At 41.2% G+C, this 26,560-nt stretch overlaps 1 protein-coding gene and 1 long non-coding RNA gene across 35 annotated transcripts; one reads left to right on the top strand and one right to left on the bottom strand.

The window, feature by feature from the left end:
* Positions 1-99: 99 nt before the first annotated feature.
* LOC127926996 (uncharacterized) lies at positions 100-696 on the top strand. 6 transcript variants are annotated; one of them, XR_008125832.1, is made up of 3 exons: positions 100-188; positions 460-496; positions 635-696. It is a non-coding gene; the product is annotated as an uncharacterized LOC127926996 (long non-coding RNA). The 6 variants fall into 6 exon arrangements; XR_008125833.1 differs by lacking the exon at positions 635-696 and adding an exon at positions 534-595; XR_008125829.1 differs by having other exon boundaries at positions 132-220.
* Positions 697-7,375: 6,679 nt separating this feature from the next.
* LOC118382959 (E3 ubiquitin-protein ligase TRIM39-like) lies at positions 7,376-26,165 on the bottom strand. Of its 29 annotated transcripts, XM_052512638.1 has the most exons (14): positions 23,850-26,165; positions 21,944-23,611; positions 21,496-21,877; positions 21,095-21,452; positions 20,885-20,968; positions 20,288-20,603; positions 19,162-19,393; positions 16,280-19,122; positions 15,075-15,170; positions 12,395-12,628; positions 12,272-12,294; positions 11,432-11,550; positions 11,041-11,301; positions 7,376-10,598 (listed from the first exon to the last, which is right to left on the bottom strand). In XM_052512638.1, the coding sequence occupies exons 8-14, from the start codon at positions 16,691-16,693 to the stop codon at positions 10,324-10,326; spliced, it is 1,422 nt and encodes a 473-aa protein (XP_052368598.1). In that variant the 5' UTR covers positions 16,694-19,122; positions 19,162-19,393; positions 20,288-20,603; positions 20,885-20,968; positions 21,095-21,452; positions 21,496-21,877; positions 21,944-23,611; positions 23,850-26,165; the 3' UTR covers positions 7,376-10,323. The 29 variants fall into 29 exon arrangements, 28 of the variants coding, with proteins under 28 accessions (XP_052368598.1, XP_052368577.1, XP_052368590.1 ...); XM_052512617.1 differs by lacking the exon at positions 20,288-20,603 and adding an exon at positions 19,605-20,031 and having other exon boundaries at positions 19,162-19,541; positions 20,713-21,452; XM_052512630.1 differs by lacking the exons at positions 20,288-20,603; positions 20,885-20,968 and adding an exon at positions 19,605-19,730 and having other exon boundaries at positions 19,162-19,541; positions 20,990-21,452.
* Between the last annotated feature and the right edge of the window lie 395 nt (positions 26,166-26,560).

Raw genomic sequence — 26,560 nt, 5'->3', positions numbered from 1 at the left:
CTCACCCTGCTCTGCTCTGAAAGGTTACACACCCTCCCTCACTCTGCTCTGAAAGGTTACACACCCTCCCTCACCCTGCTCTGCTCTGAAAGGTTACACACCCTCCCTCACTCTGCTCTGAAAGGTTACACACCCTCCCTCACTCTGCTCTGAAAGGTTACACACCCTCCCTCACTCTGCTCTGAAAGGTTACACACCCTCCCTCACTCTGCTCTGAAAGGTTACACACCCTCCCTCACTCTGCTCTGAAAGGTTACACACCCTCCATCACTCTGCTCTGAAAGGTTACACACCCTCCATCACTCTGCTCTGAAAGGTTACACACCCTCCCTCACCCTGCTCTGCTCTGAAAGGTTACACACCCTCCCTCACCCTGCTCTGCTCTGAAAGGTTACACACCCTCCCTCACCCTGCTCTGCTCTGAAAGGTTACACACCCTCCCTCACTCTGCTCTGAAAGGTTACACACCCTCCCTCACCCTGCTCTGCTCTGAAAGGTTACACACCCTCCATCACTCTGCTCTGCTCTGAAAGGTTACACACCCTCCCTCACTCTGCTCTGAAAGGTTACACACCCTCCCTCACCCTGCTCTGCTCTGAAAGGTTACACACCCTCCCTCACCCTGCTCTGAAAGGTTACACACCCTCCCTCACTCTGCTCTGAAAGGTTACACACCCTCCCTCACCCTGCTCTGCTCTGAAAGGTTACACACCCTCCCTCACTCTGCTCTGAAAACCACTGACACGAAACCACAACAGATCCAATTGCTTTATGTCTTTATGTTCGTTCATATGGACAAGCTGTGGACAGGTGACAGGGTTTAAAACAGTTGTATGTTTCATGTTAACATTGTTACAGTACTTTAGGCCTCTGCCTAACTACAATCATTTGTTTTGTGCAAAGATTCTCCTGAAAGCATAGGACAGGAAAACAAGTAAAACCTTTTACGCAGACAATACAGTGTATATCAAACGTTACAAAAGCATTTTATACTGTACCCTGTCACAGAAAACATATAATGCATCACATTGCTACTGTGAAATGAAATGAGTGCAAATCAAGGTCATACAAGGTCATACAAGCCCTGCATTCACACCCTCTGATGTAAAGACTAACGGTATTTTATAGCATGTTTACATTGCTGCACAAGTCAATAATAATCTATTTAAATTAGAATACAGAGAGAGAGAGTCAATAATGATCTATTTAGATTAGAACACAGAGAGAGAGAGAGTCAATAATTATCTATTTAGATTAGAACCCAGAGAGAGTCAATAATTATCTATTTAGATTAGAATACAGAGAGAGCGAGTCAGTAATTATCTATTTAGATTAGAACACAGAGAGAGAGTCAGTAATGATCTATTTAGATTAGAACACAGAGAGAGAGTCAGTAATGATCTATTTAGATTAGAACACAGAGAGAGAGTCAGTAATTATCTATTTAGATTAGAACACAGAGAGAGAGAGTCAGTAATGATCTATTTAGATTAGAACACAGAGAGAGAGTCAGTAATTATCTATTTAGATTAGAACACAGAGAGAGAGTCAGTAATGATCTATTTAGATTAGAACACAGGGAGAGAGAGTCAGTAATGATCTATTTAGATTAGAACACAGAGAGAGTCAGTAATTATCTATTTAGATTAGAACACAGAGAGAGAGTCAGTAATGATCTATTTAGATTAGAACACAGAGAGAGAGTCAGTAATGATCTATTTAGATTAGAACACAGAGAGAGAGAATCAGTAATGATCTATTTATATTAGAACACAGAGAGAGAGTCAGTAATGATCTATTTAGATTAGAACACAGAGAGAGAGTCAGTAAGTATCTATTTAGATTAGAACACAGAGAGAGAGTCAGTAATGATCTATTTAGATTAGAACACAGAGAGAGAGTCAATAATTATCTATTTAGATTAGAACACAGGGAGAGTCAGTAATTATATATTTAGATTAGAACACAGGGAGAGAGAGTCAGTAATGATCTATTTAGATTAGAACACAGGGAGAGTCAGTAATTATCTATTTAGATTAGAACACAGAGAGAGAGAGTCAGTAATGATCTATTTAGATTAGAAAACAGAGAGAGAGAGTCAGTAATTATCTATTTAGATTAGAACCCAGAGAGAGAGAGTCAGTAATTATCTATTTAGATTAGAACACAGAGAGAGAGAGTCAGTACTGATCAATTTAGATTAGAACCCAGAGATAGTCAGTAATTATCTGTTTGAATTAGAACACAGAGAGAGAGAGTCAGTAATGATCTATTTAGATTAGAACCCAGAGAGAGAGAGAGTCAGTAATTATCTATTTAGATTAGAACACAGGGAGAGAGAGAGTCCGTAATTATCTATTTAAATTAGAGCACAGAGAGAGAGAGTCAGTAATTATCTATTTAAATTAGAACACAGAGAGAGAGAGAGTCAGTAATTATCTATTTAGATTAGAACACAGAGAGAGAGAGTCAGTAATTATCTATTTAAATTAGAACCCAGAGAGAGAGAGAGTCAGTAATTATCTATTTAGATTAGAACACAGAGAGAGAGAGTCAGTAATGATCTATTTAGATTAGAACACAGAGAGAGAGAGTCAGTAATGATCTATTTAGATTAGAACACAGAGAGAGAGTCAGTAATGATCTATTTAGATTAGAACACAGAGAGAGAGAGTCAGTAATGATCTATTTAGATTAGAACACAGAGAGAGAGTCAGTAATTATCTATTTAGATTAGAACACAGGGAGAGTCAGTAATTATCTATTTAGATTAGAACACAGAGAGAGAGAGTCAGTAATGATCTATTTAGATTAGAACACAGGGAGAGAGAGTCAGTAATTATCTATTTAGATTAGAACACAGAGAGAGAGAGTCAGTAATGATCTATTTAGATTAGAACACAGAGAGAGAGTCAGTAATTATCTATTTAGATTAGAACACAGAGAGAGAGAGTCAGTAATGATCTATTTAGATTAGAACACAGAGAGAGAGTCAGTAATGATCTATTTAGATTAGAACACAGAGAGAGAGTCAGTAATGATCTATTTAGATTAGAACACAGAGAGAGAGAGTCAGTAATTATCTATTTAGATTAGAACAGAGAGAGAGAGTCAGTAATGATCTATTTAGATTAGAACAGAGAGAGAGAGTCAGTAATTATCTATTTAGATTAGAACACAGAGAGAGAGAGTCAGTAATGATCTATTTAGATTAGAACACAGAGAGAGAGTCAATAATTATCTATTTAGATTAGAACACAGGGAGAGTCAGTAATTATATATTTAGATTAGAACACAGGGAGAGAGAGTCAGTAATGATCTATTTAGATTAGAACACAGGGAGAGTCAGTAATTATCTATTTAGATTAGAACACAGAGAGAGAGAGTCAGTAATGATCTATTTAGATTAGAAAACAGAGAGAGAGAGTCAGTAATTATCTATTTAGATTAGAACCCAGAGAGAGAGAGTCAGTAATTATCTATTTAGATTAGAACACAGAGAGAGAGAGTCAGTACTGATCTATTTAGATTAGAACCCAGAGAGAGTCAGTAATTATCTATTTAAATTAGAACACAGAGAAAGAGAGTCAGTAATGATCTATTTAGATTAGAACCCAGAGAGAGAGAGTCAGTAATTATCTATTTAGATTAGAACACAGAGAGAGAGAGTCAGTAATTATCTATTTAGATTAGAACACAGAGAGAGAGAGTCAGTAATTATCTATTTAGATTAGAACACAGAGAGAGAGAGAGTCAGTAATTATCTATTTAGATTAGAACACAGAGAGAGAGAGTCAGTAATTATCTATTTAGATTAGAACACAGAGAGAGAGAGAGTCAGTAATTATCTATTTAGATTAGAACCCAGAGAGAGAGTCAGTAATTATCTATTTAGATTAGAACCCAGAGAGAGTCAGTAATTATCTATTTAAATTAGAACACAGAGAGAGAGAGTCAGTAATTATCTATTTAGATTAGAACCCAGAGAGAGTCAGTAATTATCTATTTAAATTAGAACACAGAGAGAGTCAGTAATTATTTATTTAAATTAGAACACAGAGAGAGAGAGTCAGTAATTATCTATTTAGATTAGAACCCAGAGAGAGTCAGTAATTATCTATTTAAATTAGAACACAGAGAGAGAGAGTCAGTAATTATCTATTTAGATTAGAACCCAGAGAGAGTCAGTAATTATCTATTTAAATTAGAACACAGAGAGAGAGTCAATAATTATCTATTTAGATTAGAACCCAGAGAGAGTCAGTAATTATCTATTTAAATTAGAACACAGAGAGACTCAGTAATTATCTATTTAGATTAGAACCCAGAGAGAGTCAATAATTATCTATTTAGATTAGAACCCAGAGAGAGAGAGTCAGTAATGATCTATTTAGATTAGAACCCAGAGAGAGAGTCAGTAATGATCTATTTAAATTAGAACACAGAGAGAGAGAGTCAATAATTATCTATTTAGATTAGAACCCAGAGAGAGTCAGTAATGATCTATTTAGATTAGAACACAGAGAGAGAGAGTCAGTAATTATCTATTTAGATTAGAACACAGAGAGAGAGTCAGTAATTATCTATTTAAATTAGAACACAGAGAGAGAGAGTCAGTAATTATCTATTTAGATTAGAACACAGAGAGAGAGAGTCAGATCTATTTAGAGAACACAGAGAGAGAGTCAGTAATTATCTATTTAGATTAGAACACAGAGAGAGAGAGTCAGTAATGATCTATTTAGATTAGAACACAGAGAGAGAGTCAATAATTATCTATTTAGATTAGAACACAGAGAGAGTCAGTAATTATCTATTTAGATTAGAACACAGAGAGAGAGTCAGTAATTATCTATTTAGATTAGAACACAGAGAGAGTCAGTAATTATCTATTTAGATTAGAACACAGAGAGAGTCAGTAATTATCTATTTAGATTAGAACACAGAGAGAGAGTCAGTAATTATCTATTTAGATTAGAACACAGAGAGAAGAGTCAGTAATGATCTATTTAGATTAGAACACAGAGAGAGAGTCAGTAATTATCTATTTAGATTAGAACACAGAGAGAGAGTCAGTAATGATCTATTTAGATTAGAACACAGAGAGAGAGAATCAGTAATGATCTATTTATATTAGAACACAGAGAGAGAGTCAGTAATGATCTATTTAGATTAGAACACAGAGAGAGAGTCAGTAAGTATCTATTTAGATTAGAACACAGAGAGAGAGAGTCAGTAATGATCTATTTAGATTAGAACACAGAGAGAGAGTCAATAATTATCTATTTAGATTAGAACACAGGGAGAGTCAGTAATTATATATTTAGATTAGAACACAGGGAGAGAGAGTCAGTAATGATCTATTTAGATTAGAACACAGGGAGAGTCAGTAATTATCTATTTAGATTAGAACACAGAGAGAGAGTCAGTAATGATCTATTTAGATTAGAACACAGAGAGAGAGAGTCAGTAATTATCTATTTAGATTAGAACCCAGAGAGAGAGAGTCAGTAATTATCTATTTAGATTAGAACACAGAGAGAGAGAGTCAGTACTGATCTATTTAGATTAGAACCCAGAGATAGTCAGTAATTATCTGTTTAAATTAGAACACAGAGAAAGAGAGTCAGTAATGATCTATTTAGATTAGAACCCAGAGAGAGAGAGAGTCAGTAATTATCTATTTAGATTAGAACACAGGGAGAGAGAGAGAGTCAGTAATTATCTATTTAAATTAGAACCCAGAGAGAGAGAGAGTCAGTAATTATCTATTTAGATTAGAACCCAGAGAGAGAGAGTCAGTAATTATCTATTTAGATTAGAACACAGAGAGATAGAGTCAGTAATTATCTATTTAGATTAGAATACAGAGAGAGTGAGAGTCAGTAATGATCTATTTAGATTAGAACCCAGAGAGAGAGAGAGTCAGTAATGATCTATTTAGATTAGAACCCAGAGAGAGTCAGTAATTATCTATTTAAATTAGAACACAGAGAGAGAGAGAGTCAGTAATTATCTATTTAGATTAGAACCCAGAGAGAGTCAGTAATTATCTATTTAAATTAGAACACAGAGAGAGTCAGTAATTATTTATTTAAATTAGAACACAGAGAGAGAGAGTCAGTAATTATCTATTTAGATTAGAACCCAGAGAGAGTCAGTAATTATCTATTTAAATTAGAACACAGAGAGAGAGAGTCAGTAATTATCTATTTAGATTAGAACCCAGAGAGAGTCAGTAATTATCTATTTAAATTAGAACACAGAGAGAGAGAGTCAATAATTATCTATTTAGATTAGAACCCAGAGAGAGTCAGTAATTATCTATTTAAATTAGAACACAGAGAGACTCAGTAATTATCTATTTAGATTAGAACCCAGAGAGAGTCAATAATTATCTATTTAGATTAGAACCCAGAGAGAGAGAGTCAGTAATGATCTATTTAGATTAGAACCCAGAGAGAGAGAGTCAGTAATTATCTATTTAAATTAGAACACAGAGAGAGAGAGTCAATAATGATCTATTTAGATTAGAACCCAGAGAGAGTCAGTAATTATCTATTTAGATTAGAACCCAGAGAGAGAGAGAGTCAGTAATTATCTATTTAGATTAGAACACAGAGAGAGTCAGTAATTATCTATTTAAATTAGAACACAGAGAGAGAGTCAGTAATTATCTATTTAGATTAGAACACAGAGAGAGAGAGTCAGTAATTATCTATTTAGATTAGAACACAGAGAGAGTCAGTAATTATCTATTTAAATTAGAACAGAGAGAGAGAGTCAGTAATTATCTATTTAGATTAGAACACAGAGAGAGAGTCAGTAATGATCTATTTAGATTAGAACACAGGGAGAGTCAGTAATTATCTATTTAAATTAGAACACAGAGAGAGAGAGTCAGTAATTATCTATTTAGATTAGAACACAGAGAGAGTCAGTAATTATCTATTTAAATTAGAACAGAGAGAGAGAGAGTCAGTAATTATCTATTTAAATTAGAACACAGAGAGAGAGAGTCAGTAATTATAGAACTATTTAGATTAGAACTATTTAAATTAGAACACAGAGAGAGAGAGTCAGTAATTATCTATTTAAATTAGAACACAGAGAGAGAGAGAGTCAGTAATTATCTATTTAGATTAGAACACAGAGAGAGAGAGTCAGTAATTATCTATTTAAATTAGAACACAGAGAGAGAGAGTCAGTAATTATCTATTTAAATTAGAACACAGAGAGAGAGAGTCAGTAATTATCTATTTAAATTAGAACAGTAATTATCTATTTAAATTAGAACACAGAGAGAGTCAGTAATTATCTATTTAGATTAGAACACAGAGAGAGAGAGTCAGTAATGATCAGTAATGATCTATTTAAATTAGAACACAGAGAGAGAGAGTCAGTAATTATCTATTTAAATTAGAACACAGAGAGAGAGAGTCAGTAATTATCTATTTAAATTAGAACAGAGAGAGAGAGAGTCAGTAATTATCTATTTAAATTAGAACACAGAGAGAGAGAGTCAGTAATTATCTATTTAAATTAGAACACAGGGAGAGTCAGTAATTATCTATTTAAATTAGAACACAGAGAGAGAGTCAGTAATTATCTATTTAGATTAGAACACAGAGAGAGTCAGTAATTATCTATTTAAATTAGAACAGAGAGAGAGTCAGTAATTATCTATTTAGATTAGAACACAGAGAGAGAGAGTCAATAATTATCTATTTAGATTAGAACCCAGAGAGAGTCAGTAATTATCTATTTAGATTAGAACCCAGAGAGAGAGAGTCAGTAATTATCTATTTAAATTAGAACACAGAGAGAGAGTCAGTAATTATCTATTTAGATTAGAACACAGAGAGAGAGAGTCAGTAATTATCTATTTAGATTAGAACACAGAGAGAGAGAGAGTCAGTAATGATCTATTTAGATTAGAACACAGAGAGAGAGAGAGTAATGATCTATTTAAATTAGAACACAGAGAGAGTCAGTAATTATCTATTTAAATTAGAACACAGAGAGAGTCAGTAATTATCTATTTAAATTAGAACACAGAGAGAGAGAGAGTCAGTAATTATCTATTTAAATTAGAACACAGAGAGAGAGAGTCAGTAATTATCTATTTAAATTAGAACACAGAGAGAGTCAGTAATTATCTATTTAGATTAGAACACAGAGAGAGAGAGTCAGTAATTATCTATTTAAATTAGAACACAGAGAGAGAGAGTCAGTAATTATCTATTTAAATTAGAACACAGAGAGAGTCAGTAATTATCTATTTAAATTAGAACACAGAGAGAGAGAGTCAGTAATTATCTATTTAAATTAGAACACAGAGAGAGTCAGTAATTATCTATTTAGATTAGAACACAGAGAGAGAGAGAGTCAGTAATGATCTATTTAAATTAGAACACAGAGAGAGAGAGTCAGTAATTATCTATTTAAATTAGAACACAGCGAGAGAGAGTCAGTAATTATCTATTTAAATTAGAACACACAGAGAGAGATTCAGCAATGATCTATTTAAATTAGAACACAGATAGAGAGAGTCAGTAATTATCTATTTAAATTAGAACCCAGAGAGAGTCAGTAATTATCTATTTAAATTAGAACCCAGAGAGAGTCAGTAATTATCTATTTAAATTAGAACACAGAGAGAGTCAGTAATTATCTATTTAAATTAGAACACAGAGAGAGTCAGTAATTATCTATTTAAATTAGAACACAGAGAGAGAGAGTCAATAATTATCAATTTAGATTAGAACCCAGAGAGAGAGAGAGTCAGTAATTATCTATTTAAATTAGAACCCAGAGAGAGAGAGTCAGTAATTATCTATTTAGATTAGAACACAGGGAGAGTCAGTAATTATCTATTTAGATTAGAACCCAGAGAGAGAGAGTCAGTAATTGTCTATTTAGATTAGAACCCAGAGAGAGAGAGTCAGTAATTATCTATTTAAATTAGAACACAGAGAGAGTCAGTAATTATCTATTTAAATTAGAACCCAGAGAGAGAGAGTCAGTAATGATCTATTTAGATTAGAACCAAGAGAAAGAGAGTCAGTAATTATCTATTTAAATTAGAACCCAGAGAGAGAGAGTCAGTAATTATCTATTTAAATTAGAACCCAGAGAGAGAGAGTCAGTAATGATCTATTTAGATTAGAACACAGAGAGAGAGAGTCAGTAATGATCTATTTAAATTAGAACACAGAGAGAGAGAGAGTCAGTAATTATCTATTTAGATTAGAACACAGAGAGAGAGAGTCAGTAATGATCTATTTAAATTAGAACACAGAGAGAGTCAGTAATTATCTATTTAAATTGGAACCCAGAGAGAGAGTCAGTAATTATCTATTTAGATTAGAACACAGAGAGAGAGAGTCAGTAATTATCTATTTAGATTAGAACCCAGAGAGAGAGTCAGTAATGATCTATTTAGATTAGAACCCAGAGAGAGAGAGTCAGTAATGATCTATTTAGATTAGAACCCAGAGAGAGAGAGTCAGTAATTATCTATTTAGATTAGAACCCAGAGAGAGAGAGTCAGTAATGATCTATTTAGATTAGAACCCAGAGAGAGAGAGTCAGTAATGATCTATTTAGATTAGAACCCAGAGAGAGAGAGAGTCAGTAATGATCTATTTAAATTAGAACCCAGAGAGAGTCAGTAATTATCTATTTAGATTAGAACACAGAGAGAGAGAGTCAATAATTATCTATTTAGATTAGAACCCAGAGAGAGAGTCAATAATGATCTATTTAGATTAGAACACAGAGAGAGAGAGTCAATAATGATCTATTTAGATTAGAACCCAGAGAGAGTCAGTAATTATCTATTTAGATTAGAACCCAGAGAGAGAGAGTCAGTAATGATCTATTTAGATTAGAACCCAGAGAGAGTCAGTAATTATCTATTTAGATTAGAACCCAGAGAGAGTCAGTAATTATCTATTTCAATTAGAACCCAGAGAGAGAGTCAGTAATTATCTATTTAGATTAGAACCCAGAGAGAGAGTCAGTAATTATCTATTTAGATTAGAACACAGAGAGAGAGAGTCAATAATGATCTATTTAGATTAGAACCCAGAGAGAGTCAGTAATTATCTATTTAGATTAGAACCCAGAGAGTCAGTAATTATCTATTTAGGTTGGAACCCAGAGAGACAGAAAGCAGTCACATAGCTGCATAAAAATGCCTTTGCTGCAGTAAAGGTGCATCCACTTTAAAGCCAATGTTTTTACCTGTTATGCAGCAACAGCTTATTAATGTCCCTGAACTATAGATTTACCAAATCAGCTCTTAATGAATGAACCAAGCTACTCCGCTGTAACTGACACCTTCCCAGCTGAGATCCTCAGAGGATGTCTCTTGCAGGTGTTGGAGAAGTAAGGGAACACTCTCTGGGTGAACTTGTGTTGGAACTTGTAGATGAGCGTGTTGTCTGAGGCGTCGGAGAAGATCACCCTGCCTCTGTCCCAGTCCAGCTGCACTCTGACCTCCTGGGGCCTTCTTTTCAGGACCAGGGGGGTGGCGGTGGCCGTGCGGGCGCGGTATTCACCTCCATAGTAGCAGATGGTCCACAGGCCCCTCTCTAGAATAGAATGCAATAGAATAGAATGGAATAGAATAGAATGGAATAGAATAGAATGCAATAAAATAGAATGGAATAGAATAGAATGGAATATAATAGAATGGAATAGAATAGAATATAATGGAATAGAGTAGAATGGAATAGAATAGAATGGAATAGAATAGAATAGATTATACATATATTTTATTTATTTAACCTTTATTTAACTAGGCAAGTTAGTTAGAACAAATTCTTATTTACAATGATGGCCTACTTCAGCCAAACCAATATATACTTTATTGTCCATTTGAGAAAATGTTTCTTTTTGCAGAACTTAACCGCCACACGTACACACATTCACAACGATTGGCACAGGGTCAGCCACAGAGCAGCGCCTCTGGACAGAGAGTTGTTTTTGTGTTGTTGAAGTTATGTGCCTTGCTCAATGGCACAATGGCAGTACCTGGGCTCGGGGTGAACCACTCCTTCCTCGAGACCGTCTCCCATGCCACGCCCACGGCCCACTCGCTGTTCACGCCCACCTCCACGTCCCAGGTGTGTCGTCCGGAGTTGAAGCCCTCGGAACCCAGGACACACTCATAGTAACAGAACCTCTCTGGGTTGTCAGGGAGTCGCTCCTCCTCCTCTGTGTACCGCAGGCCGGTCAGATCATCAGACAGAGACAGGCAGACATTAGCCGTGTTGGGGTCCAGAGTCACAGGAGCTGGATGTGAGGGTAGGGAGGGAGGGAGGGAGGGAGGGAGGGAGGGAGGGAGAGTACATTATCATTCCTACAGTACTCAAAACACATTATCTGCACATGTATTGTGGTCTTATGGTCTCCCTCTACTCACTGTATGTAATGAAGTCCTGCATCCTCTCCCAGACTCTGTAGTTGAGACAGCCCAGGTGTTTGGCCACGTCCAGCAGAGCTCCTGTCACCTCATCTGGCTCCTGTACTGTCACCTGAGTCCTGTAGGAGGAAGGTTCATGTGTCAACAGGTTTACAAAATGTATAATCGCTTGTGACAGACAGACAGACAGACAGACAGACAGACAGACAGACAGACAGACAGACAGACAGACAGACAGACAGACAGAGGTAGCCCATGCGAAATTTGGTTATAGGTGAGATTTGGTTGTAGCTGAGATTAGGTTCAAAATTAGATTTGGTTTTCGGTGAGATTAGGTTGTAGGTGAGATTAGGTTATAGGTGCTGAGATTAGGTTATAGGTGCTGAGATTAGTTTATAGGTGAGATTAGGTTATAGGTGCTGAGATTAGGTTATAGGTGAGATTAGGTTAGAGGTGAGATTAGGTTATAGGTGAGATGAGGTTATAGGTGAGATGAGGTTATAGGTGAGATGAGGTTAGAGGTGAGATTAGGTTAGAGGTGAGATGAGGTTAGAGGTGAGATGAGGTTATAGGTGAGATTAGGTTATAGGTGAGATTAGGTTAGAGGTGAGATGAGGTTAGAGGTGAGATGAGGTTATAGGTGAGATGAGGTTAGAGGTGAGATTAGGTTAGAGGTGAGATTAGGTTAGAGGTGAGATGAGGTTAGAGGTGAGATGAGGTTAGAGGTGAGATTAGGTTAGAGGTGAGATTAGGTTAGAGGTGAGATGAGGTTAGAGGTTATAGGTGCTGAGATTACAAGATGCACAACTATGAAGGAAAAGAATGGAGCAACACACCCACCTCTCAGAGGTCCTCTTGAAGTTCTAATGGAAAATATGACGTCTTACTTGAAAGGCAAACGATAATATCCTTATATTACAACCTCTTTTCATACCGTGATCTCGTTCTCTGATGAGTCCGTACCTTGAGGAAGGTTATGTCATCACCAGTGTCCATGGCCTCCACCGTCACCTCAATGGCCTCAGATAGAGAGTTGATCTGGTCTGTTGTTCTGTCTATCCTGTCCCTCATCCCCTGGGTCTTCTCCTGCTCCTCTTCCTTCAGAGCAGAGATCACAGCAGCTTCCTCGTCTCGGAGGAACTGGTGCAGCTTCTCAAACTGCTGCTGGACCAGGCGCTCGGTCTGCTGTGCCTGGCTCTGCAGGGGTAAACGGGGATAGGGGACGACGGGGAAAAGAAGGAATGAAAGGAGGAGATGGAGGGAATATCAGAATCCCAATGACCTCATCTCTATCAATACTTTAGCAGTTTATCAAGTGGGATTAGGAGCTCAGGAAATTATGTCAATGATAATGTACTTCGATAGGATCTATTGTCTGATATCAACGATAATGTACTTCGACTGGATCTATTGTCTGATATCAACGATAATGTACTTCGACTGGATCTACTGCCAGATATCAACGATAATGTACTTCGACTGGATCTACTGCCAGATATCAACGATAATGTACTTCGACTGGATCTACTGCCAGATATCAACGATAATGTACTTCGACTGGATCTCCTGTCTGACATCAATGATAATGTACTTCGACTGGATCTACTTTCTGATATCAATGATAATGTACTTCGACTGGATCTACTTTCTGATATCAATGATAATGTACTTCGACTGGATCTCCTGTCTGATGTACTTCTACTGTATGATATTGATAATGTACTTCGACTGGATCTCCTGTCTGATGTACTTCTACTGTATGATATTGATAATGTACTTCGACTGGATCTCCTGTCTGATGTACTTCTACTGTATGATATTGATAATGTACTTCTGACTGGATCTCCTGTCTGATGTACTTCTACTGTATGATATTGATAATGTACTTCGACTGGATCTCCTGTCTGATGTACTTCTACTGTATGATATTGATAATGTACTTCTACTGTATGATATTGATAATGTACATTGACTGCATCTACTGTTTCAACATCAATCCCAGTTATTGTGCTGTTACCATTTCACAGTCCTGATGGGAGTATATTTGATCAATGGTACGACACAGAACGAGTCACATTCAAACCCAGAAATGATCCATCGTTCTGTCTATGGATGGATCTGACGCCTTTTGACCCCTCCTAACCTTGATGTGTTCAGCCTGACCCCTCCTAACCTTGATGTGTTCAGCCTGACCCCTCCTAACCTTGGTGTGTTCAGCCTGACCCCTCCTAACCTTGATGTGTTCAGCCTGACCCCTCCTAACCTTGATGTGTTCAGCCTGACCCCTCCTAACCTTGATGTGTTCAGCCTGACCCCTCCTAACCTTGATGTGTTCAGCCTGACCCCTCCTAACCTTGATGTGTTCAGCCTGACCCCTCCTAACCTTGATGTGTTCAGCCTGACCCCTCCTAACCTTGATGTGTTCAGCCTGACCCCTCCTAACCTTGATGTGTTCAGCCTGACCCCTCCTAACCTTGATGTGTTCAACCTGACCCCTCCTAACCTTGATGTGTTCAACCTGACCCCTCCTAACCTTGATGTGTTCAACCTGACCCCTCCTAACCTTGATGTGTTCAGCCTGACCCCTCCTAACCTTGATGTGTTCAGCCTGACCCCTCCTAACCTTGATGTGTTCAGCCTGACCCCTCCTAACCTTGATGTGTTCAGCCTGACCCCTCCTAACCTTGATGTGTTCAGCCTGACCCCTCCTAACCTTGATGTGTTCAGCCTTTTGACCCCTCCTAACCTTGATGTGTTCAGCCTGACCCCTCCTAACCTTGATGTGTTCAGCTGACCCCTCCTAACCTTGGTGTGTTCAGCCTGACCCCTCCTAACCTTGATGTGTTCAGCCTGACCCCTCCTAACCTTGATGTGTTCAGCCTGACCCCTCCTAACCTTGATGTGTTCAGCCTGACCCCTCCTAACCTTGATGTGTTCAGCTGACCCCTCCTAACCTTGATGTGTTCAGCTGACCCCTCCTAACCTTGATGTGTTCAGCCTGACCCCTCCTAACCTTGATGTGTTCAGCCTGACCCCTCCTAACCTTGATGTGTTCAGCCTGACCCCTCCTAACCTTGATGTGTTCAGCCTGACCCCTCCTAACCTTGATGTGTTCAGCCCTTCTGACCCCTCCTAACCTTGATGTGTTCAGCCCTTCTGACCCCTCCTAACCTTGATGTGTTCAGCCTGACCCCTCCTAACCTTGATGTGTTCAGCCTGACCCCTCCTAACCTTGATGTGTTCAGCCCCCTCCTAACCTTGATGTGTTCAGCCTGACCCCTCCTAACCTTGATGTGTTCAGCCTGACCCCTCCTAACCTTGATGTGTTCAGCCTGACCCCTCCTAACCTTGATGTGTTCAGCCTGACCCCTCCTAACCTTGATGTGTTCAGCTGACCCCTCCTAACCTTGATGTGTTCAGCTGACCCCTCCTTGAAGCCTTGATGTGTTCAGCCTGACCCCTCCTAACCTTGATGTGTTCAGCCTGACCCCTCCTAACCTTGACCCTGACCCCTCCTAACCTTGATGTGTTCAGCCTGACCCCTCCTAACCTTGATGTGTTCAGCTGACCCCTCCTAACCTTGATGTGTTCAGCCTGACCCCTCCTAACCTTGATGTGTTCAGCCCTTCTGACCCCTCCTAACCTTGATGTGTTCAGCTGACTCTTCACAGGTCTGCTTGACAGTGTTCAGAGCCTCCAGCTTCTCTTGTAGAGGTCTCAGGGCAGACGTCAGCTCCCTCTGGGGTCAGAGGTCAGTGGTTAGAGAGAGGTCAGGGGTGAGTCAACATACACATGTGTGTGACAGTAATCAACCAAAGAGTATCTCCATCTCACTTGGTCAGGGTTTCAAACAACCACGTCAGATCAGTTGTACTGTAGGGGAGAGTGGGATTTGTTGAGCTAAAGGGGTAAGTTGAGCCAACATTGTTTCTAGGAAATCATGCAAAAATGTATAAATTTTACAAAATATTTAGGAAGAGGTCATAATTGCATGGCGTCTGTGAAGGAAGAAACCACGTGGAAAAAGTGATAAGAAAGAGTTCCAAAAAAACGTGGTTTCATGATGTTTGTATCTAAACCAAAGAAGATCATATTGAGATTGTTTTATACATCAGTTGGGGTCTCTATCAGCTTCAATATGAGGTCCTAAACCTGGCATGAAAGTGCATCCTTGTAGCTGTGTGGACTAATATAGTCCAAATGTTTTCCTTGTGGTAAATTGAGCCAATAGTTGAGCCAATGACAATTTGAGCAAATTGAAGTGTTTTCTTCCCAGGCATAATCCAAGTCATTATCTCTGTCATTATCTCTGGCATTATCTCTGGCATTATCTCTGGCATTATCTCTGGGATATGAGGTAACAACAGGGCCTGGCCCATGTTAAAAGTGTTTTAAAAAAGTACAAAGTGTTTCTTAGGTGTTAAGCCTGAGTTCAAAGATGCTTAAAATGCTGTTTTTTTTTTTTTTTTTTAAGTGATTGTGATTTGGGAAATAAAAATTGACATGTTTTTTAACAAGGTAGTGGTAAAATTTTATTCAGTTCAGAAATTTGTAGGCGGCCTATCTTACCCTGTCCCGGGCTCAACTTTCCCCTAAGGTGTGCCAAGAGACAACTTTTTTTTTGGACAAGCTATATTTTGAAAACTGTAATGTTTACATGAATTCTGATTATATTCATGGAGCCGTGTTGGTTGGGAGTGTTGGGATGGTGTGCGGCTGGACTGGGTTTCCCCCGAGGAGCAGCTGTAGTTATGTCACAGTTGGCCACTGAACTATAGCTCTGCGTTTGTGGTCTCTGAGTATCTGTCTCTGAGTATCTGTGTAGGTAGTCAGTCACAACATTCTCACCTTGCAGTCGTGCACAGCCTCCTCCGTGGGACAACACTCGTGGTCGTCGTGCTCCTCGCTCTGACACGCCACACACACCATCTCCTTGTCCTCCACACAATACAACGTCAGCCTCTCCCCATGCATAGGACACAGCTCCCTGTCCCCGTCCTCTACACCTCCATCCCTGGCCCGCCGCGGCTGCCCTTGGAACAGGGAGTCCAGCAGTCTCTTCAGGACGCAGTCCAGCAGGTCTCTGCCATAGCAGATGGTACAGCCCCCCTGGCCCAGCTCGCCCTCACACAGCCCCAGGCAGGCCTCACACAGGCTGTGGCCACACGGCAGGACCAGGGGCCCTGCTCCGTGACAGCCCGGGCACACAGCCTCTTTCCTGGGGAGAGAGGGCTCATCACCCCTTTGCTGCTCAGACGCCATGGTAACAGATTGATCTCTCCTTGATCACTGGATCTTTGACAGGTGCCTCTTGCTACAGTATTATGGTCTGTTGCTCTGCTACTCTCTGCAGCCGCTTGCTTAATATTTAATGCGTAGCAGTGATTACACAATAACTGGTGCTGTTGGGCCACAACAGGAAACCCCCCTGGTGGCTATTTATAGTCAGGTGTTGCTGTTTTTAGACAGACGGACGGACAGCTCTCAATGGCTCGTCTCAGAAACACGACCCTTAAACGGAAGCTTCAAAACGTTTCAGCTCCGGGTTCATCCTTTTCCAGCACCACGTCAACATCAACATCTGGGTAAACGGTGTGTTTCTATGTGTTTCTAGTAAACCAGATAGAGGAAGAGACAGCGTATTCGGAAAGTTTTCAGACTTTTTACCACGTTTTGTTTTGTTATGTTATAGTTTAATAACAAAATGTCTTCATAAAATCTACACACAATATATAAAATAAAATATACCCCCATAATGACAAAGTGAAAACAGGTTTTATAGAAATGTATTGAAAACAGAAACACCTTTTATTCATATAAGTATTCAGACCCTTTGCTATGAGAATCGAATTTGAGCTCAAGCGCATCCTGTTTCCATTGATCATCCTTGAGATGTTTCTACAACTTGATTGGAGTCCACATGCAGTAAATTCAATTGATTGGACATGATTTGGAAAGGTACACACTTGTCTGTATAAGGTCCTATAGTTGACAGTGCATGTCAGAGCAAAAACCAAGCCATGAGGTCAAAGGAATTGTCCTTAGAGCTACAAAACAGGGTTGTGTCAAGGCACAGATCTGGAGAAGGGTACCAAAACATGGCTGGGCAGCATTGAAGGTCCCCAAGAACACAGTGGCCTCCATTATTCTCAAATGGAAGAAGTTTGGAACCACCAAGACTCTTCCTAGAGCTGGCCGCCGAGCCAAACTGAGCAATGGGGGGGAGAAGGGCCTTGGTCAGGGAGGTGACCAAGAACCCAATGGTCACTCTGACAAAGCTCCAGACTTCCTCTGTAGAGATGAGAGAATCTTCCAGAAGGACAACCATCTCTGCAGCCGTCCACCAAAGGCATTTATGGTAGAGTGGCCAGACGGAAGCCACTCCTCAGGAAAAGAGACAAGACAGACCGCTTGGAGTTTGTCAAAAGGCACCAAAAGGACTCTCAGACCATGAGAAACAAGAATCTCTGGCCTGATGAAACCAAGATTGAACTCTTTGGCCTAAATGCCAAGCTTCACGTCTGGAGGAAACCTGGCACCATCCCTACGGTGAAGCATGGTGGTGTTAGCATCATGCTGTGGGGATGTTTTTCAGCGGCAGGGACTGGGAGACTAGTCATGATTGAAGGAAAGATGAACAGAGCAAAGCACAGAGAGATCCTTGATGAAAACTGCAACAAACTGCAACAGACACTCAAACTAGACAGTTTTATCTCAATCTCTTCATTTAAAGACTCAATCATGGACACTCTTACTGACAGTTGTGGCTGCTTTGTGTGATGTATTGTCTCTACCTTCTTGTCCTTTGTGCTGTTGTCTGTGCCCAATAATGTTTGTACCATGTTTTGTGCTGCTACCATGTTGTTGTCATGTTGTGTTGCTACCATGCTGTGTTGTCATGTGTTGCTGCCATGCTATGTTGTCATCTTAGGTCTCTCTTTATGTAGTGTTGTCTCTCTTGTCGTGATGTGTGTTTTGTCCTATATTTTAATGTATTTATTTTAAATGTTTAATCCCCGTCCCTGCAGGAGGCCTTCTGGTCGGCCCTCATTGTAAAGAACAATTTGTTCTTAACTGACTTGCCTAGTTAAGAAAGGTTAAGTATCAAATATGGGTTAACTGCCTTGTTCAGGGGCAGAAGGACAGATTTTTACCTTGTCAGCTTGGGGATTCGATGCAGCAACCTTTCGGTAACTGGCCCAACACTCTAAACACTAGGCTACCTTCTCTAACCACTAGGCTACCTTCTCTAACCACTAGGCTACCTGGCTCTAACCACTAGGCTACCTGGCTTTAATCACTAGGCTACCTGCTCTAACTACTAGGCCAGCGTCTCTAACCACTAGGCTACCTTCTCTAACCACTAGGCTACCTTCTCTAACCACTAGGCTACCTGGCTCTAACCACTAGGCTACCTGGCTTTAATCACTAGGCTACCTGCTCTAACTACTAGGCCAGCTTCTCTAACCACTAGGCTACCTGCTCTAACCACTAGGCTACCTTCTCTAATCACTAGGCTTCCTTCTCTAACCACTAGGCTACCTGGCTCTAACCACTAGGCTACCTGCTCTAACCACTAGGCTACCTTCTCTAACCACTAGGCTACCTGCTCTAACCACTAGGCTACCTTCTCTAACCACTAGGCTACCTTCTCTAACCACTAGGCTACCTAGCTCTAACCACTAGGCTACCTGGCTCTAACCACCACCTAGCTCTAACCACTAGGCTACCTGGCTCTAACCACTAGGCTACCTGCTCTAACCACTAGGCTACCTGCTCTAACCACTAGGCTACCTTCTCTAACCACTAGGCTACCTGCTTTAACCACTAGGCTACCTGCTCTAACCACTAGGCTATCTGCTCTAATCACTAGGATACATTCTCTAACCACTGGGCTACCTGCTCTAACCACTAGGCTACCTTCTCTAACCACTAGGCTACCTTCTCTAACCACTAGGCTACCTGGCTCTAACCACTAGGCTACCTGCTCTAACTACTAGGCCAGCTTCTCTAACCACTAGGCTACCTTCTCTAACCACTAGGCTACCTGCTCTAACCACAAGGCTACCTGCTCTAACCACAAGGCTACCTTCTCTAACCACTAGGCTACCTGCTCTAACCACTAGGCCAGCCTCTCTAACCACTAGGCCAGCCTCTCTAACCACTAGGCTACCTGCTCTAACCACTAGGCTACCTGCTCTAACCACTAGGCTACCTTCTCTAACCACTAGGCTACCTGCTCTAATCACTAGGCTACCTGCTCTAACCACTAGGCTACCTGCTCTAACCACTAGGCTACCTGCAATAACCACTAGGCTACCCTCTCTAACCACTAGGCTACCTGATCTAACCACTAGGCTACCTGATCTAACCACTAGGCTACCTGCTCTAACCACTAACCACTAGGCTATCTTCTCTAACCACTAGGCTACCTGCTCTAACCACTAGGCTACCTGAAATAACTACTAGGCTACCCGCTCTAACCACTAGGCTACCTGATCTAACCACTAGCCTACCTGCTCTAACCACTAGGCTACCTGCTCTAACCACTAGGCTACCTTCTCTAACCACTAGGGTACCTGCTCTAACCACTAGGCTACCTGGCTCTAACAACTAGGCTACCTGCTCTAACCACTAGGCTACCTGGCTCTAACCACTAGGCTACCTGCTCTAACCACTAGGCTACCTGCTCCAACCACTAGGCTACCTGGCTCTAACCACTAGGCTACCTGGCTCTAACCACTAGGCTACCTTCTCTAACCACTAGGCTACCTGCTCGAACCACTAGGCTACCTGCTTGAACCACTAGGCTGCCTTCTCTAACCACTAGGCTACCTTCTCTAACCACTAGGCTACCTGCTCTAACCACTAGGCTACCTTCTATAACCACTAGGCTACCTGCTCTAACCACTAGGCTACCTGCTCTAACCACTAGGCTACCTGCAATAACCACTAGGCTACCCTCCCTAACCACTAGGCTACCTGCTCTAACCACTAGGCTACCTGAAATAACTACTAGGCTACCCGCTCTAACCACTAGGCTACCTGATCTAACCACTAGGCTACCTGCTCTAACCACTAGGCTACCTGCTCTAACCACTAGGCTACCTTCTCTAACCACTAGGCGACCTGCTCTAACCACTAGGTGACCTGGCTCTAACCACTAGGCTACCTGGCTCTAACCACTAGGCTACCTGCTCCAACCACTAGGTTACCTGGCTCTAACCACTAGGCTACCTGGCTCTAACCACTAGGCTACCTGGCTCTAACCACTAGGCTACCTGCTCTAACCACTAGGCTACCTGCTCCAACCACTAGGTTACCTGGCTCTAACCACTAGGCTACCTGGCTCTAACCACTAGGTTACCTGGCTCTAACCACTAGGCTACCTGCTCTAACCACTAGGCTACCTGCTCTAACCACTAGGCTACCTGGCTCTAACCACTAGGCTACCTGCTCTAACCACTAGGCTACCTGCTCTAACCACTAGGCTACCTGCTCTAACCACTAGGCTACCTGCTCTAACCACTAGACTACCTGCTCTAACCACTAGGCTACCTGCTCTAACCACTAGGCTACCTGCTCTAACCACTAGGCTACCTGCTCTAACCACTAGGCTACCTGCTCTAACCACTAGGCTACCTGCTCTAACCACTAGGCTACCTGGCTCTAACCACTAGGCTACCTGCTCTAACCACTAGGCTACCTGCTCTAACCACTAGGCTACCTGCTCTAACCACTAGGCTACCTGCTCTAACCACTAGACTACCTGCTCTAACCACTAGGCTACCTGCTCTAACCACTAGGCTACCTGCTCTAACCACTAGGCTACCTGCTCTAACCACTAGACTACCTGCTCTAACCACTAGGCTACCTGCTCTAACCACTAGGCTACCTGCTCTAACCACTAGGCTACCTGCTCTAACCACTAGGCTACCTGCTCTAACCACTAGACTACCTGCTCTAACCACTAGACTACCTGCTCTAACCACTAGACTACCTGCTCTAACCACTAGACTACCTTACTCTAACCACTAGACTACCTGCTCTAACCACTAGGCTACCTGCTCTAACCACTAGACTACCTGCTCTAACCACTAGACTACCTGCTCTAACCACTAGGCTACCTGCTCTAACCACTAGACTACCTGCTCTAACCACTAGGCTACCTGCTCTAACCACTAGGCTACCTGCTCTAACCACTAGGCTACCTGCTCTAACCACTAGGCTACCTGCTCTAACCACTAGGCTACCTGCTCTAACCACTAGGCTACCTGGCTCTAACCACTAGGCTACCTGCTCTAACCACTAGGCTACCTGCTCTAACCACTAGGCTACCTGCTCTAACCACTAGGCTACCTGCTCCAACCACTAGGTTACCTGGCTCTAACCACTAGGCTACCTGGCTCTAACCACTAGGTTACCTGGCTCTAACCACTAGGCTACCTGGCTCTAACCACTAGGCTACCTGGCTCTAACCACTAGGTTACCTGGCTCCAACCACTAGGCTACCTGCTCTAACCACTAGGCTACCTGCTCTAACCACTAGGCTACCTGGCTCTAACCACTAGGCTACCTGCTCTAACCACTAGGCTACCTGGCTCTAACCACTAGGCTACCTGCTCTAACCACTAGGCTACCTGCTCTAACCACTAGGCTACCTGCTCTAACCACTAGACTACCTGCTCTAACCACTAGGCTACCTGCTCTAACCACTAGGCTACCTGCTCTAACCACTAGGCTACCTGCTCTAACCACTAGGCTACCTGCTCTAACCACTAGACTACCTGCTCTAACCACTAGGCTACCTGCTCTAACCACTAGACTACCTGCTCTAACCACTAGGCTACCTGCTCTAACCACTAGACTACCTGCTCTAACCACTAGACTACCTGCTCTAACCACTAGACTACCTGCTCTAACCACTAGACTACCTGCTCTAACCACTAGGCTACCTGCTCTAACCACTAGGCTACCTGCTCTAACCACTAGACTACCTGCTCTAACCACTAGGCTACCTGCTCTAACCACTAGACTACCTGCTCTAACCACTAGGCTACCTGCTCTAACCACTAGACTACCTGCTCTAACCACTAGGCTACCTGCTCTAACCACTAGGCTACCTGCTCTAACCACTAGGCTACCTGCTCTAACCACTAGGCTACCTGCTCTAACCACTAGGCTACCTGCTCTAACCACTAGGCTACCTGCTCTAACCACTAGGCTACCTGCTCTAACCACTAGACTACCTGCTCTAACCACTAGGCTACCTGGCTCTAACCACTAGGCTACCTGCTCTAACCACTAGGCTACCTGGCTCTAACCACTAGGCTACCTGGCTCTAACCACTAGGCTACCTGGCTCTAACCACTAGGCTACCTGCCGCCCCAGTAACCACGGCTGTGTTGATGAGAGTGTTTGGGTTGAGATATGTGCTCTGCAACCCATTTCTACCCAGAGCTCTCCCTGGTAACCTGCCATTGACACTGTAATTGTATCATGTAACACTGATAAATACCTGGTATATTCGACAACTAATTCAAGAGAGAGTAAAGCCAGATCAGAGCAGAGGCTTCTGGTCCACATGCTAGCACAGTACTCATCAACGCTAGCACAGTACTCATCAACGCTAGCACAGTACTCATCAACGCTATGTTTATTGAATCCCAAAATAACAATGCACTCACACTGCCAAAAAAATAGCTTACAAAATTCGACCTACATTCACCGTGCATTGAGATGTTTCTACATGTATTTATGTTCTAATACAGTCAGTAGGCCGACCTACATTCATTGTGCATTGAGATGTTTCTACATGTATTTATGTTCTAATACAGTCAGTAGGCCGACCTACATTCACCGTGCATTGAGATGTTTCTACATGTATTTATGTTCTAATACAGTCAGTAGGCCGACCTACATTCATTGTGCATTGAGATGTTTCTACATGTATTTATGTTCACATACAGTCAGTAGGCCGACCTACATTCACCGTGCATTGAGATGTTTCTATGTGTATTTATGTTCACATACAGTCAGTAGGCCGACCTACATTCACCGTGCATTGAGATGTTTCTACATGTATTTATGTTCACATACAGTCAGTAGGCCGACCTACATTCACCGTGCATTGAGATGTTTCTACATGTATTTATGTTCACATACAGTCAGTAGGCCGACCTACATTCACCGTGCATTGAGATGTTTCTACATGTATTTATGTTCACATACAGTCAGTCACCTACATTCACCGTGCATTGAGATGTTTCTACATGTATTTATGTTCACATACAGTCAGTAGGCCGACCTACATTCACCGTGCATTGAGATGTTTCTATGTGTATTTATGTTCATACAGTATTTTCATGTTGAGATGTTTCTACATGTATTTATGTTCACATACAGTCAGTAGGCCGACCTACATTCACCGTGCATTGAGATGTTTCTACATGTATTTATGTTCACATACATTCAGTAGGCCGACCTACATTCACCGTGCATTGAGATGTTTCTACATGTATTTATGTTCTAATACATGTTTCCTCTGACATACACTGAGCGGACAAAACATTAGGAACACCCTCTTCCTGATATTGAGTTGCACCTCACCCTTTTGCCCTCAGAACAGCTTCAGATGTTTGTGCATGGACTCTACAAAGTGTCGAAAGTGTTCTACAGGGATGTGACCCATTTCACACTTTAGCAGACGCTCTTATCCAGAGCGACTTGAGTTAAGTGGCTTGCTCAAGGGCACATCGACAGATTTTCCCCCTAGTCTGCTAGGGGATTCAAACCAGTGACCTTTCAGTTACTGACCCAACATTATTAAGTGCTAGGCTACCTACAGTAGCACCCTATACTTCCCCCAGTTGTTCTCAAGTTGGCTGGATGTCCTTTATGTGGTGGAACATTGTTGATATACACGGGAAACTGTTGAGCATGAAAACCCTCAGCAGCGTTGCACTTCTTGACACTAACCGATGCGCCTGGAACGTTATGTGCGGTAGGTGTTATGGGCGGGACCTAGGGGGCTGGCTTGCCCTACCTACCTCCCTCCTTGCCCGTCCAAATAAAATAGAGAAATATTGATCATTTATTTGACCAAGACGCGCGCCGACAGAAATACGCATCAATCTCAGATAAAGCATTCGAGCGAGCGAAAAAACATCCCTCTGTCTCCGTATGTGATGCTGTCTGGACAAAAGGAGTATGACATGTAGTACCTTTTCCTGCCAGATAGAATCAGATACATGGTCTACACCTAAGGAAACAGAGGGGCGCTGTTTCTCTCGCTCGTTTCAGCATAGATGATTTGGCGAAACGAGAGGGCTCACTCTCGCCAAAATAAATCCTGAATTAACCCAATGCGTTTCTATGGGCATGATATGCAAGACCTAAGCTTGTAGCCTGCATTCCCGCCTTTGGGACGACTTAAATTGTTGGAACGGAGACTTCAACGTCTCACCATTATATATAGTTATCTCTAGTTTCAGCCATTTGCGAATTAGAAAGGAAAGTTAGCGGGAGCACGGTGTTCAGATGCTGGCTTCCCCTAAATAAATGATGTTTTTATCAACATTAAACAATTACTCCTGTCTCAATAAAATAATTCTAAATACTTTACCAGAGAGTTAAACTTAGCCACAGAGCATCATAAGCGGCAGGTAGCCTGGGGGTTAGAGCGTTGGGCCAGTAACCGAAAAGTTGCTCGATCGAATCCCCAGAGCTGACAAGGTTTGGGTCTGTTGTTCTGCCCCTGAACAAGGCAGTTAACCCACTGTTCCTACAACGTCATTGTAAATAAGATGTTGTTCTTAACTAGTTAAATAAAAATAGCTATGGATTGTTTGCCTATTCCTATTGGGGAAACCAGCAATTTGGGCAGCGCGCATGGCAATAGACCTCGCTGATTATTGCGTTGTGGCTGTCAGTGAAAAACATCTCAAATGTGTGAAGATAATGTGTCTCGAGACTCATCTAAAAATGTTGCAACAAGAAGTAGGGGAGGGATGTGTCGCGAAGATCAAGGCGTCTCTCTCCAGAATGCATGCTCTCAGCTCTCCAGAATGTTCCCCCTGCGGTCTCCTGACAATTAGTGCACATTCATTGTTGTGAATTGTTTGCTCTTCGATTGTTTGTTTTGTTCAATTCTCCATCATATATGTAACCAGTAGGCATAGTAGATGTACCGTTCATCCCGTCATTTGGTTACATTTCTGTTAATGCTTGTATTTACAGTCATTTACCATCATTCTCCTTCCTGACGTGGAAAAACGTTGTTTGCAGAGTTCACAACCTGATACACTTGTGAGAAACAACAAGTACGGGTTTATTTTATATCCATCTGAGAGAGCAATGAGCATGTACGTGGTTTCTCTGTCCTGACGTCGAGTCATAGCTCAAGTCAAGACAGATAGAAAGGGAGGCTGAGTAGAGCGATTCATGAGAACCTGTATTTTCATCAGGATATTTAGCTATTTTCATTTTGTCGGCTTTAGGACTATGTATTCTATTGTTTTCATTTGTAGGCTTTAGGCCTATGTATTCTATTGTTTTCATTTGTAGGCTTTAGGACTATGTATTCTATTGTTTTCATTTGTAGGCTTTAGGACTATGTATTCTATTGTTTATTTGTAGGCTTTAGGACTATGTATTCTATTGTTTTCATTTGTAGGCTTTAGGACTATGTATTCTATTGTTTTCATTTGTCGGCTTTAGGACTATGTATTTTATTGTTTATTTGTAGGCTTTAGGACTATGTATTTTATTGTTTTCATTTGTCGGCTTTAGGACTATGTATTTTATTGTTTATTTGTAGGCTTTAGGACTATGTATTTTACTGTTTATTTGTAGGCTTTAGGACTATGTATTCTATTGTTTTCATTTGTCGGCTTTAGGACTATGTATTTTATTGTTTTCATTTGTCGGCTTTAGGACTATGTATTTTATTTTTTTCATTTGTAGGCTTTAGGACTATGTATTTTATTGTTTTCATTTGTAGGCTTTAGGACTATGTATTTTATTGTTTTCATTTGTCGGCTTTAGGACTATGTATTTTATTGTTTTCATTTGTCGGCTTTAGGACTATGTATTTTATTGTTTTCATTTGTCGGCTTTAGGCCTATGTAT

Source organism: Oncorhynchus keta, unplaced genomic scaffold (assembly GCF_023373465.1).
Source record: "Oncorhynchus keta strain PuntledgeMale-10-30-2019 unplaced genomic scaffold, Oket_V2 Un_contig_889_pilon_pilon, whole genome shotgun sequence".
NCBI classification, from domain to species: Eukaryota; Metazoa; Chordata; class Actinopteri; order Salmoniformes; family Salmonidae; genus Oncorhynchus; species Oncorhynchus keta.
The sequence above is the reverse complement of the archived record's forward strand: the minus strand, read 5'-3'. Positions and strand labels throughout refer to the sequence as shown.

Excerpts from the sequence above, each read along its gene's own strand:
- LOC118382959 (XM_052512626.1), bottom strand. The coding sequence starts at position 16,693 with ATGGCGTCTGAGCAGCAAAGGGGTGATGAGCCCTCTCTCCCCAGGAAA. Across the intron at positions 15,171-16,279 it reads AGGCTGTGCACGACTGCAAG|AGGGAGCTGACGTCTGCCCT; the intron begins GTGAGAATGTTG and ends CTCTGACCCCAG. Across the intron at positions 12,629-15,074 it reads AGTCAGCTGAACACATCAAG|AGCCAGGCACAGCAGACCGA; the intron begins GTTAGGAGGGGT and ends TTACCCCTGCAG.